A 14,562-nucleotide genomic window follows, 5' to 3' on the forward strand; every position below is an offset into this window, starting at 1 on the left:
GCGGCGGTGTCGGCACTGACCCGGACCTTGGGGAGGGCTCTTTTAGTCCGTGGGGGTGTGGCAGCGGGGCCTGCAGACCGTAGCCTGCGGGAGCCTCTCTAGGCCTCGCGTCCTCCCTCCACCTCCTCCGCAGCTGGTCCCCGCGCTGGCCCCCGCGCTGGCCCCCGCCAGCCGGCCAGGCAGCAGGGGTGGGTGGAGGAGCGCACGCCGCGCCGCGTCCTTATCAACCGGCGGGGCGGCGTGGTACGGGGCCACCCTGTCAGGGGAGGCGCAGTCCCTGGGCCGCCGCGGGTGGGGCCATGGCTCCCCTGGGCGCGGCGGCCAGCCGGGGTCCGAGAGGCGGCAGGGAGCGCTGAGTGCTGAGCGGCGGTGCGCGCGGGCAGGCGGCCGTCGGGGCGCCAGGGGAGCGCACGCGGTACCATGCGCCCCCGCCTGCCGCCACTGCCCGGGCTGCTGCTGCTAGCCTGCGCCGTGCACGCGGTGAGTACGCGCCCTTCCGCGGGTCCCTCTAGGGGTGAGGGGTGGAGGGGCCCCACAAGATCTTCTGCTGGGCAGTGGGAGGCGTTTCTCACCATCCTTTCCCCGCAATTATGATTTTTGTCTGCTCCTCTCCGGAGGGTCCTCTCCTCCGAAATAAAATCTGTATGTGCCCGGGCGCAGGCAGCGCTGAGATAACCCACCTTGCCCTTCGCCCAACCCGGGCGCTCCTGGGCGGAAATTGGGGAGCCGCCCCTGGCCGTGCCTTTTGTGTGCGGGCACTTTTCCTGCAGTATTTCCTTGAAACCTCATCATCGACTTTCGAAGTTGCTATTTTCACCCTCACTTTGCGGACAAGGAAAGCGAGACTTGTAAAGATCAAAAAAACTTGCCCCGAGAAAAGACAGCTGGAACCCAGCCTGCCTGCCCCAGAGCCTTGCCATTTGCACAGACAGCGGCTGCGGATGGGGAGACCTCCGAAAGCTTTGGCCGTAACTGCCGAAGCTGTAATGCCAGCGTTTGCAGCTTCCTCCTTGGTCTTGTGGGTTTGGCTCCGCAATGTCGGTGGGTCTGGGGACTTCTGGGAGCAGCTGGTCTCCCCAAACCAGGTCCAGGGAGGAACTGGCAGAGAAAAGGGAAGGCAGCAGAGTGAGTGGCTTATGTTGCTTTCTCACAAACTCCAGGGAGTCCTGGCCTCTGCCTGTGGGGTTTGTGAAAGAGGGTGGCTGCGCCCCGTGGGGAGAAGGAGCGGTAAGGAAGGGGCGCACAGATTCCAGAACTTCCCCTTTCCACCAGCATTCCAAACAGGCCCCCCACCGCCTCTGTCCCAAGAAACTCCCCAGGGAAAGCACTTGGGAACTCAATTCTGAGCCTGAAGTCTCCGCCCTGGGCAAACCCTTCCTGCAGACCCATCAGTGGCCCTCCGGTGGTCCTCTCCTGGTTGGCTATAAGAAAGACCTGCTTCTGGAGCTGGTTGGGAGTGTTGACACGCAGGAGGCACAGCTCCTGTGGTATCCAGAGTGGGGTTTTCGGCTCTCCTGTGCAGCTCCCTCCTGTTAATAATTTGGAGCCTCCTGTCCTCAGCGCTGCAGTTGGAAGGTGCTAGGGCAACAGCACCTGCTTGCAATTCTGAGCTCCCGCTTTGGGGAAATGCCATCTGAGACATGAGGACAGTTCAAAGCCGAATTCAGCCTCCAAGTGTGTTGTTATTTGGTGCCTAGAGCTGGGAGGCAGCCCTTTTGGTGACCTCGCCCCATCCCCCGCCCGCCGCCAGCCTCCTTTTTAAGTACCTGCAGGAACACTACTGTTGTCAGAAGAAATCAACAAGTGGCTGGGTCTTCAGGACTAAGGTTCAACATACATTTTTAATCTCCAGCGTCATTTTAGGAATAAGCCCAGGGGAAAATGAGAACCTTCCCTTGGTTCAGGTCTTCTGTGTGCCTTGGAAGGATGCTTTATTATGCTCTGGTCCACTTTCCTCCTTTTACAGGGGAGCAAACTGATACCCACAGAGAGCAGGGACCTGCTCCTTATCAGTAAGTTTGTGGCAGCTCTGGGACTGGAGCCCAGATCTCACCTTTCTCAACTGCCCAGGGCTCTGTCTGGCTTGTCGCTTGTCTTTGCTCGCGTCTTCATCTCCTCACGCACTTTATGTTCCTGCCGGGTGGTTTCCTGTGTGCAAGTCTTGGCTCTCTGGTGGTTTTATGGGCTTATCCAGATCTGAGGTTCACACTTCTTGGCAGAGAACTCCTTCAACAAGGGATGGAATTGCCCGGCTTCAGTTGGAGGATTTCCCAGCCTATGGAACCCTGCTTTTTTTCTGTTTGAGTGGTCAGACATTTGATTTTGAAACTGAAGGGCATTCAAACAATTCCTTATTCATTTCATGCTTTGTCTTGAGGGAAATCATAGGCATCTTCCTAATTGGTGGTGGGGGGGTATTACTAAGGCCAAATTGCTTATTACTACTCCCCTCAACTCCCCACCTTTTCATACAGAGATGTAGGGAGGGTCCCTTGCAAGTGGACTGAAAAGTGCCGGTGGCTTGTGGGGCAGTTTTTTGAAACCCCCCATAAGAAACTCTGGCTTCACCTCCCCTTACTGTCCCCACCCATGTCTCTCATGAGGATTTTTACCTGGAACAGTATTGTCATTATTTACCAGCACACCTGACCTTCCTGTCCTCCCCAATACGTTCACTTAGAGCTTGAACCTTGAGACTTAGTCACGCTCATTCTTTATCCTTAGAACCTGTCATATCAGAAGAAAGAGTCAATGACTGTGTGTGGGCTGAATGAATGAATGAAGTGATGGTGCTATCCATAGTGGCTGCCCTCATGTGGGACACTTTCATATAACAACAGGTAGTGAAGAATGACATCTTACAAGCAATCATTGCTTACAAAATTGTGCATAAATCTGCCAGGCAAAGGTGTAGTCTCTCAGGGGAGGGCTTTTAAATCCAGGGCATCTGGCCAACTGCCCACCTGAGAACCTGAGTGAGTTAAGTGGGGTACAAGGGGCTACCTTTTCCTTCAAGCAGGGTTTCTTAACTTTGACACTGTAATTCTGGATATTAAATCTGAGCTTTCCACATGGGATGCTGGGACAAGAGCTAGGCCCTCCCCTGGCATGGGAGGGAACGAGAGGGTGGAGATAATGGTTAGAGAGAGGGGAGCAGGGGGTGGGGGGTGTCCTGTGCATTGTATGCTGTCCAGCAGCGTCCCTGTACTCTGCCTACCAGAAGCTAGTATCGTCTTTCCAAGTTGTGCCAACAGAAAGTGTCTCCAGACATTACCAACTGTCCTCTGGGAGCAGGCAGGGCAAAACTGCCCTGGTTGAGAACTACTGCCTTAAAAGTTATTATGTCTCAGGGGAAATGTGTGAACAAGATTCGTAATAGGTGTCACTGGATGTTGGATTCAGGGTAGTGGGGTTGGTGACAGGGAATCTGAGCTGGAGACAGAAGCAGGTATACCAGTGAAAACCCATCTCTGGATGAGAAGACCTCTATAGAGCATGGGTTCCTTTGGCTTCTCCACCCTCCCTTCCCACTCCCCCATGTCTCTCTTCATTTCTTCTCGGCTCAGAAACACAAAAACTCTAAGGCGGGGGTCTGGCATGTGGTGGTCCCCACCCCTTTCTGGACTGCATCTGGACCCAGAGGTTGACAAGCTGGGTGAGCAGAATTTTAGGAAGGCCTGCAAGGTCACCAGAGGATCTGACTACTGATGCCTCTTAGAGAAAAGTCACTGGGAACTTTGTTTCCCTGAACAATATTCCGAGGTAGTGTTGTAGATTTCTTTTTGAGTTTTTGCTATTCCTAAAATTCATGTGACTGATGACCATGATAATGATGATGGTGAAGGCTTCCCTCACCGAGTGCCTACTTCACACCAGATACTCTGCTAAACTGTGCCTGGCACTACGTGACTTCTCCCACCAACAATCATTATCCTCACTGTGCATGTGAAGAAACTGACTCAGAAAGAGGTGAAACCATTGGTCAAGTCACCCAGCTGGGCATGATGGTATAAGGACCCAAACCCAGCTGTTCTTAGCCAGCACGTGCATCTGTTTCCAAAGAGAGGCCGCTCTGGTTTCTGGCTCCCAAGGCGCTGTCATGAAATCTTTCTCAAACCACAAAATGACAATAACTACAGTTTAATCTAATCACTTTATAAAAGACAAACCAAATATGGAATTACACACAGCATTTTATTGAGGGTGGCCAGAGATGAGCTTGGGGCCACAAATTCAAAAAAACAGGAGAGATGCTTCCTACACTGTTTAGGGGAGTCCTTTCAACTTTGGCACCCCCTTTAGGAGTTGCTACAGAGCTCCCCTCCTGTCCCATCCCCCAAATCCCCTCCCTTGACACTGGAGGGCACAGGTCTCTTCCTGGCACCCCTTGTTGAAAGCCCAGATTCCACAACCAGGATTAGAGCTCTGCCCCCAGAGTGGCCTCTGGTTTGGCCCCTGCATCCCTGCCCTTAGCAAGCTGAGGTCACCATTGACCTTTGCTCGGGCTCTGGAACAACCTGCAGCCCCAGATAAGACCCACAACACTCAGATTCTATCTACTTGCTTACATGACAGAGTATGTAAGTATTCATGAGGATATGAGAAAGCAGGGATCTCTTGGGGCCCACCCAGCTTCAATATTCCATGTCTGAGAGAGTCCAAGTGGCGTCTGGGAAAGGGACCTCCCTGGTGGGTCATCTCCTGGTGGTTGTGCTTCCAGGATTCCCGAGTTTTCCAGATTTCTCCAGAATCACTGCATGCCCCACATCACTTCCCTCTCTCTTGGCTCCCCGAGGCTCCCCTTGGTGTTTTCTGAGATTTCTGACCTTACCACTGCCTTTCATTTTCAATAGATGGGTTTACCTCCCGTATCCTGAGAGTCGGAGAATGAACATCCTTTGAGCAGCATCTTGCCCTCATAGATGAATCTAAGTTGTACCCTCCTGTTCCTGTCCTCCTGCCCTCCCTTGAACATCATGCTGGGCTTGAACCGTGGAAATTTATCTTCTCGTAGGCCTGGAGGCTGGATATCCCAGATCATGGTTGGATTCTGGGAAGACCTCCATCCCTGGCTTGCAGTTGGCTGCCTGGTCCTCATGTAACCTTTCCTCTGACTTCTGAGAGAGTGAGTTCACTGATATCTCTTGTAAGGACGTTAATCCTATCAGATTTGGGCCCCCTATGAACTTATTTGACCTTAATGAACTCCTTCTGGGCCCTGTCTCCTAACAGAGCCACACCTGGGGTTAGGGAGTCAATGTATTCTTTGAGGGACACAGACATTCAGTCTGCATCACACCTGAGTGGAATAGAGGCTTTGCTCCAGCCCCATGCTCCTGATCTCTTCCCCCCACCATGCTCAGTGACTTTTGTCCTGAGATGACACAGAGGTAGCCTTCATCCTGCTCCTCTTGACTGGATTTTCCATCAGCTAGTCAACCTGCCCAAGCCCATCTAGCCAAGTGGCAAAGGAACTCTACAGCTCTGGCCGTGGTTCCTCTGCTACTGCTCATGGACAGCATTTTGGCAGATGCATCTATAATCCCTGCCTCCACCTCTGTCTGTTCCTCAGCCTGCAGCACCCTGGCTCCCACCCGTTCCCCACTCGAATCAGTCTCACCAGGCCCTGCATTATCCCACTTTCCCTAGACATGGCGTGGTCTCTGTCCCACCCAAGGGGAACACATGGCTGATGAGAGTTTGGACGTTATGACTAATGACATCAAGGCAGTGAGCACACACCCTGACTGTTCTGGGCAAGATGGGCAGGGCACCCACGGGACTCCAGCCTTTTAGAGACATTTGATGCTGGGACACTCTGTCCCTCCCCCTCTTCCTCACCTTGGAGCCTCCCTTTCACAGGCTCGTGGTTCCCATTGCGCCTCAGATGAGGTTTTCACTCTTTTGAGGTTTCCCCGTGTCACATAGTTCCTTCCTCTTGTGTGATCCCTCCTCTCGCGTGGTCCCTCCTTTTGCTCATCTTCCCAGCTTGTGAGGGTCACGGTCTCAGGCACTGTCTCTGGCCCTTGCTCTCCTTATGCTTGCTGCTCTCTCTTACTATGTGAGTTTCCTTGGCCATCTTAAGGTGACATAAGTCCAGCCTTAACAATGCTTATCTCACTTCAGCTGCTGCCAAACTCACATCTTTTGTCCTTGTTTTCCCTGCTGTTGGAGTTATTGAGGTACTCAAAGCAGAGACATAGAAACCACGCTGGCCCCTGTCCTCAACTGGCCCTCAGCCCCTGCTGGCCCCTGTCACATCTGTGCACATCCCCTCTGCTGTGGGGATGACTTCTCGCCTACGCAGTGCAGTGCCTCCCAGGGGTTTCCTGCCACTGCTTGTGGTCTATGGTGACCTGGCCACTACCTTCCCCACATGCTCCTGCCACAGGCGCCTCTGGACCCCTTGGAGCCTGTGAGCTACGGCAATAAGATCTGTGTCTGCTCACCTTCGATTGCTGGGCATCCTAGGGACCCAGTAAGTGTTAGATGACATTTTGGGTTTGGAACTGGTTGTAAGATCGAGTTCCCTCTTTATTTCTCACTGTATAAACTAGACTAATATCTCTCTTTTTTCCCCTGTGAAACTATTCTTTTCCAGTCTCAGGTTGGCAGTTGATGAGCAAAGTGTGTTGAGTTTCTTCCCCTCCTTTGGAATTCAGTAGTTTTTCATTGGAGAACCCACTCCAGTACTCTTGCCTGGAAAATCCCATGGACAGAGGAGCCTGGTAGGCTGCAGTCCATGGGGTCGCTTAGAGTCGGACATGACTGAGCGACTTCCCTTTCACTTTTCACTTTCATGCATTGGGGAAGGAAATGGCAACCCACTCCAGTGTTCTTGCCTGGAGAATCCCAGGGACAGGGGAGCCTGGTGGGCTGCCATCTATGGGGTTGCACAGAGTCGGCCACGACTGAAGCGACTTAGCAGCAGCAGCAGGTGAATAAAAGCTTTTTCACCTGAAAAGATTCAAAAGTTGACCTCATTATATATGCTTTCCCAGGAAGTTACTGTAGAATGTGCTTCTGAAGAACAAGAAAGCAAAGCCAAGAAAAAAACAGGGAATATAGGAAATGGAACTGTGACTGGGGGAGCCGGGGAGAGGCCCCCTAAAAGCACAGCCAGGTGTCAGGCCCCATTGGCAGAGGTCTGTGGGAGAGAGGGCTCCAAGGATTGAAAGAATAGACTGCTTGATAAATATCTATCAGGGCTGTTGGAGCATTTGGATAAATTAATCCTATCTACCTAGACAAACTAATCAAATGAAAACTCAAAGTAAATTGTTGACCACAGGAAAAACAAAATGTACAAGAAGAGACATAATCGTTTTACATGGCTAAACTCAGCAGTGAACAATATTTCATAGTCAAAGTAAGTCATTATATATACAGACCATTCATTTAACTAAAAATTAAGAGAAGGCTGTGTCAATATATTATATGGGGGGAGGGAAGTAAATGTAGGGAGGTTTAAAAACTTCTAAATCTTTCTCTTCCATAATAAAGAGCTTTGGATAATGTCTCAATTAGATAAACCAAGAAATAACAATATGAGATACTTTTGAAAGACAGAGATAAAATGAAAATATACATCTAAAGAAAAGGAAAGTGGTTTTCTCTGGAGAGCAGGAAAGGTTAAGTAAGGGAACTGCTGTTTTTTTGCTATAAGCACTTTAGTACTAGGATAAGTAAAAGAAAAAAAAATTACCTATCCAAACTTGATTTTTAAAAACTATTAAAAGGGACCTTTTCAAGACTAATAGCTCTTGCTTTAAGGAGTATTTTATATAAATTTTAGCAATACTTTCACCTTCACTTGTTTCTCCTGTGAATTTAGAGGAAAATTTTAAAGGGGTGCACTATATGACACCACCCTTATGGCAGAAAGTGAAGAGGAACTCAAAAGCCTCTTGATGAAAGTGAAAGTGGAGAGTGAAAAAGTGGGCTTAAAGCTCAACATTCAGAAAACGAAGATCATGGCATCCGGTCCCACCACTTCATGGGAAATAGATGGGGAAACAGTGGAAACAGTGTCAGACTTTATTTTTCTGGGCTCCAAAATCACTACAGATGGTGACTGCAGCCATGAAATTAAAAGACGCTTACTCCTTGGAAGGAAAGTTATGACCAACCTAGATAGCATATTCAAAAGCAGAGACATTACTTTGCCAACAAAGGTTCGTCTAGTCAAGGCTATGGTTTTTCCTGTGGTCATGTATGGATGTGAGAGTTGGACTGTGAAGAAGGCTGAGCGCTGAAGAATTGATGCTTTTGAACTGTGGTATTGGAGAAGACTCTTGAGAGTCCCTTGGACTGCAAGGAGATCCAACCAGTCCATTCTGAAGGAGATGAGCCCTGGGATTTCTTTGGAAGGAATGATGCTAAAGCTGAAACTCCAGTACTTTGGCCACCTCATGCGAAGAGTTGACTCATTGGAAAAGACTCTGATGCTGGGAGGGATTGGGGGCAGGAGGAAAAGGGGACGACAGAGGATGAGATGGCTGGATGGCATCACTGGCTCGATGGATGTGAGTCTGAGTGAACTCCGGAAGTTGGTGATGGACAGGGAGGCCTGGCGTGCTGCGATTCATGGGGTCGCAAAGAGTTGGACACGACCGAGCGACTGATCTGATCTGATCTGATAGAGCATAGTCCATCTTTGTCTTAAAAAGATTTTTTTGGCTGTGCTGTCCAGCTTGTTCAATCTCTGACTAGGGATTGAACCTGCCCATGCCCTTGGCAGTGAAAACACAGAGTCCTAAGCACTGGATTGCCAGGAAATTCCCAGTATTTCTAAATTTATTGATTATATGGAAACATGCACAAGCATACATACATTTGACTTCTAAATATCAGCCTCTTCTTTCCTCTAGGAAAACTTAGATGATAAGGGGGCTTTTTTCCCCTTCATTCTCCCTCTGAGGCATCTAACAAACTGTTGCTCCATGAACACAATCTTCCCAGCCACTCCCAGCTACCCTAATGGCCCCACTCTGTCACTGAGACCACTGTCTGCAGGCTGCAGACTCATCCACAGACTCAGCCCTTTCAACAGAATACTGTTGCTGTCATACAAACAGTGAATGCATACGTTCCTGCAATTGACATGCCACCACACAAAATAATCTTGGTTTATTCAGTTTTAATGAAAGAATTAAGGGTGAAAGAAATGTGGAATGATCTACTTCACACCCACTAAGATAGATATTGGAACTTGCCAGGTTACGCTAGTGGTAAAGAACCTGCCTGCCAATGCAGGAGATGGAAAAGATGAAGGTTTGATCCCCGGGATGGTAAGATCCCCCGGAGGAGGAAAAGGCAACCCATTCCAGTATTCTTGCCTGGAAAATCCCATGGACAGAGGAGCCTGTCAGGCTACAGTCCATAGGGTTGCAGAGAGTCAGACATGACTAAAATGACTTAGCACTGCACGGCACAGATATTATTAAAACAGAAGAATAAGGGTTGAGGATGAGGACGTAGAGAAATTAGAACTCTGTGCATTGTTGGCAGGAAGGTAAAATGGTACAGCTGATGTGGAAAACAGTGTGGTGATCCCTTAAAAAAGTAAACATAGAATTACCATATGATCCACCTTTTCCCTTCTGGATATGTACCTGCTGCTGCTAAGTCACTTCAGTCGTGTCCGACTCTGTCCAACTCCAGAGACGGCAGCCCACCAGGCTCCCCTGTCCCTGGGATTCTCCAGGCAAGAGTACTGGAGTGGGGTGCTATTGCCTTCTCTGGGATATGTACCTAGAAGAATTGAAAGTAGGGACTCGAAGAGATACTTGTACACCTCTGTTCTTGGCTGCATTATTCACAAAAGCCAAGAGGTGGAAACATCCAAGTGATGAGTAGATGAACAAAGTGTGATCTGTCCATACAACAGAATAGTATTCATCCATATAAAGGAATGAAATTCCAATAGACGCTACAACATGGATGTGAAATGAGACACAGAAGAGCAAATATTGTATGATGGCACTTACCTGAAGTATATAGAACAGACATATTCACAGAGTCAGGAAGTAGGATAGAGGTTGCTGTTTAATTGGTACAGAGTTTCTGTTGGGATGTAGAAGTCCTGGAAATGGATAGGAGTGATCACTGTACAACTTTTCATTTAATACCACTGAATTGTACACTTAAACATGATTGAAATGGCAAATGGTATGTATATTTTGCTACAACTTAAGAAATTTAGAATTAAAAGAAGCTAAACTATCCTCTCGGAGAAGGCAATGGCACCCCACTCCAGTACTCTTGCCTGGAAAATCCCATGGACGGAGGAGCCTGGTAGGCTGCAGTCCATGGGGTCACTAACAGTCGGGCAGGACTTCACTTTCACTTTTCACTTTTATGCATTGGAGAAGGAAATGGCAGCCCACTCCAGTGTTCTTGCCTGGAGAATCCGAGGGATGGGGAGCCTGGTGGGCTGCCGTCTATGGGGTCTCACAGAGTTGGACATGACTGAAGCGACTTAGCAGCAAACTATCCTCTAATGATTATTTTTCCATTGTTGTTTAGTTGCTAAGTCACATCTGACTCTTTGTGACCCCATGGACTGCAGCGTGCTAGGCTTCCCTGTCCTTCACTATCTCCTGGAGTTTGCTCAAGCTTATATCCATTGAGTCAATGATGCTATTCAACCATCTTATCTTCTGTCACCCCCTTCTCCTCCTTTCCTCAATCTTTCACAGCCTCCGGGTCTTTTCCTGTGAGTCGGCTCTTCCAATCAGATGGCCAAAGCATTGGAGCTTCATCATCAGTCCTTTTGATGAATATTCAGGGTTGATTTCCTTTAAGGTTGACTGATTTGATCTCTTTGCTGTCCAAGGGACTCTCAAGAATCTTCTCCAGTACCACAATTTGAGGCACCAGCCTTTGGCGCTCAACATTCTTTATGGTCCAATTCTCACATCTCACATCTAGTCAAAAACCATAGCTTTGACTAGACAGACTTTTGTTGGCAAAGTGATGTCTCTGCTTTTTAATACACTGTCTAGGTTTGCCATAGCTTTCCTTTTAAGGAGCAAGCATCTTTTAACTTCATGGCTGCAGTTACCATCTACAATGATTTTGGAGCCCAAGAAAAAACAAAATCTGTCACTGCTTCTGCTTTTTTCCCATCTATTTGCCATGAAGTGATGGAACTGGATGCCATAATCTCAGTTTTTTGAATGTTAAGTTTTAAGCCAGCATTTTCACTCTCCTCTTTCACCCTCATCAAGAAGCTCTTTAGTTCCTCTTTACTTTCTGTCATTAGATTGTTATCATCTGCATATCTGAGATTGTTGATATTTCTCCCTGCAATCTTGATTCCAGCTTGTGATTCATTCAGCCCAGCATTGTGAGTGATATACTCTGCATAGAAGTTAAAAATAAGCAGGGTGACAATATACAGCCTTGATGTACTCCTTTCCCAATTTGGAACCAGTCTATTGTTCCCGAATGTCCAGTTCTAACAGTTGCTTCTTGACCTGCATATAGATTTCTCAGGAAACAGGTAAGGTGGTCTGGTATTCCCATCTCTAAGAATTTTCCAGTTTGTTGTGATCCACACAGTCAAAGGCTTTATTGTAGCCAGTGAAACAGAAATAGATGTTTTTCTGGAATTCCCTTGCTTTTTCGATCCAGTGAATGTTGGCAATTTGATCTGTGGTTCCCCTGCCTTTTCTAAATCTAGCTTGTGCATCTGGAAGTTCTTGGTTCATGTACTGCTGAAGCCTAGCTTGAAGGAGTTTGAGCATAACAACCTTGCTAGCATGTGAAATGAGTGCATATTTTCCCATAGTCCTAGGGAAAACCATGAAGGAAGTTGAACCTTTCTTGGAGAGGATTCCCACTGTAGGTGTTCCCCCATTCCTCATCTTGCTCCATCACTTACAAGAGCCCTCTGTGCTAGAGTGCTGCTTTCTTCAACCTCTAAGAATGCACATCACCACCCACTTTCAGGAAATGCCACCCCCACCCAGTCATCTATGCTGTGTAACAATCACAAGAACTCAGTGGCATGTAGCAATGCATGTTTCTTCCTTTCTTGGTGTTTGCAAGTGAGCTAGGGCTTGACTGACCGACTATGATACTGACATTGATCCAGACACTGTGCGGAACAAGTCTGCGACCCTGAAGACCCATCATGGTGCACTGTTACAGTCATACGTTTCTCCCTCCCACCCTCAGCTTTCCTTCTCAGCTGACACATTAATGTCTCAAGCTCTACAATTTTACCACTGCAAGAATGTTATGTAAATGATGTGGAATCTAAAAAATCATGCAAGTGAATGTATTTACAGGACAGAAACAGACTCACAGACATAGAAAACAAACTTATGGTTACCAAAGGGGAAATGTCGGTAGTGGTGGGGGTGATAATTAAGAATTTGGGATTAAAATATACACACTACCATATATAAAATAGATAATCAATGAGGACCTACTGTGTAGCACAGGGAACTGTACTTAATACTGTGTTGTAGTAACCATATGGGAAAAGAATCAGAAAAATAATGGATACAGGTATATGGATAATGGAATCACTTTGCTGTATACCTGAAACTAACACAACATTGTAAATCAGCTATACTCCAATATAAAATAAAAATTAATTTTAAAAAGAACATTATATAAAGGAAATCATACTGTAACTGTTTGGGATGGGCTTTTTTTCACTGAGCATACTTCTCTGGAGATTCATATAGGCTGGTCCATTTATCACCACTTTGTTCCTTTTTATTGCTGAGGGCTTCCCTGCTGGCTCAGATGGTAAAAGAATCCTCCTGCAATGTGGGAGACCTGGGTTTGATCCCTAGGTTCCCTTGGAGGAGGGCATGGCAACCCACTCCAGTATTCTTGCTTAGAGAATCCTCAGGGACAGAGGAGCCTGGCAGGCTACAGTCCATGGGGTCACAAAGAGTCGGACCTGACTGAGAGACTAAGCACAGAATTTCATGGTATGGATGAAATAGCTCACCACTTACACATTGAAAGGCATCTGGATTGTTTTAGTTTTGAGGTATTAGGAATAAAGCTGCTGTAAATATTAGTATACAGATATTTGTGTGTGTGTGAACATAAGCTTTCACTTCTCCAGGATAAATGCCCAGGAGTGCAATGGTTGGGTCACGTAATACTAATAGTTGCATGTTTAGCTTTTCTTAAGACCCTGCCAACTTGTTTTCCAGAGTGGTTGTCTCATTTTACAATCCCACCAGCAATATGTTAGTGACCTAGTTTCACCACAGCCTTGCCATTGTTGTTGTGATTTTTTATTTTAGATCTTCTAATAAGCATGTAATGATATCACATTGCGATTTCAGTTTGCATTTACAATCAACTGTGGAAAATTCTGAAAGAGAAGGGAATACCAGACCACCTGATCTGCCTCTTGAGAAATCTGTATGCAGGTCAGGAAGCAACAGTTAGAACTGGACATGGAACAACAGACTGGTTCCAAATAGGAAAAGGAGTACGTCAAGGCTGTGTATTGTCACCCTGCTTATTTAACTTATATGCAGAGTACATCATGGGAAACGCTGGACTGGAAGAAACACAAGCTGGAATCAAGATTGCCAGGAGAAATATCAATAACCTCAGACATGCAGATGACACCACCCTTACGGCAGAAAGTGAAGAGGAACTCAAAAGCCTCTTGATGAAAGTGAAAGTGGAGAGTGAAAAAGTTGGCTTAAAGCTCAACATTCAGAAAATGAAGATCATGGCATCCGGTCCCATCACTTCATGGGAAATAGATAGGGAAACAGCGGAAACAGTGTCAGACTTTATTTTTTTGGACTCCAAAATCACTGCAGACAGTGATTGCAGCTATGAAATTAAAAGACGCTTACTCCTTGGAAGGAAAGTTATGACCAACCTAGATAGCATATTCAAAAGCAGAGACATTACTTTGCCAACAAAGGTTCGTCTAGTCAAGGCTATGGTTTTTCCTGTGGTCATGTATGGATGTGAGAGTTGGACTGTGAAGAAGGCTGAGCGCCGAAGAATTGATGCTTTTGAACTGTGGTGTTGGAGAAGACTCTTGAGAGTCCCTTGGACTGCAAGGAGATCCAACCAGTCCATTCTGAAGGAGATCAGCCCTGGGATTTCTTTGGAGGGAATGATGCTGAAGCTGAAACTCCAGTACTTTGGCCACCTCATGCAAAGAGCTGACTCATTGGAAAAGACTCTGATGCTGAGAGGGATTGGGGGCAGGAGGAGAAGGGGACGCCAGAGGATGAGATGGCTGGATGGCATCACTGACTCGATGGACTTGAGTCTGAGTGAACTCTGGAAGTTGGTGCTGGACAGGGAGGCCTGGCGTGCTGTGATTCATGGGGTTGCAAAGAGGTGGACACGACTGAGCGACTGAACTGAACTGAACTGAATAGCTAATAATGTTGAACATCTTTTCATGTTCTTGTTTGCCATCTGTATATCTTCTTCTGTGAAATGTCTCTTCATGCATTTTTCCTATCTTCTAGTTAGATTTTTAAAATTTGTTTACTATTAGGTTTTGAATGTTCTTTATATATTCTAGATGTTAATCCTAATTTGTTAATTGCA

The 14,562-nt window shown here is 47.2% G+C and overlaps 1 protein-coding gene across 1 annotated transcript in view; it reads left to right on the plus strand.

The window, feature by feature from the left end:
- Positions 1-420: 420 nt before the first annotated feature.
- The window catches only part of SCTR (secretin receptor), a 76,994-nt gene continuing 62,852 nt past the window's right edge, over positions 421-14,562 (plus strand). The window contains exon 1 of the mRNA XM_070389329.1: positions 421-480. Within this exon, the coding sequence (XP_070245430.1) occupies positions 421-480 (60 nt within the window). The remainder of the gene's footprint in view (positions 481-14,562) is intronic.

This window comes from Bos mutus, chromosome 2, assembly GCF_027580195.1.
Source record: "Bos mutus isolate GX-2022 chromosome 2, NWIPB_WYAK_1.1, whole genome shotgun sequence".
In the NCBI taxonomy this organism is placed as follows: Eukaryota; Metazoa; Chordata; class Mammalia; order Artiodactyla; family Bovidae; genus Bos; species Bos mutus.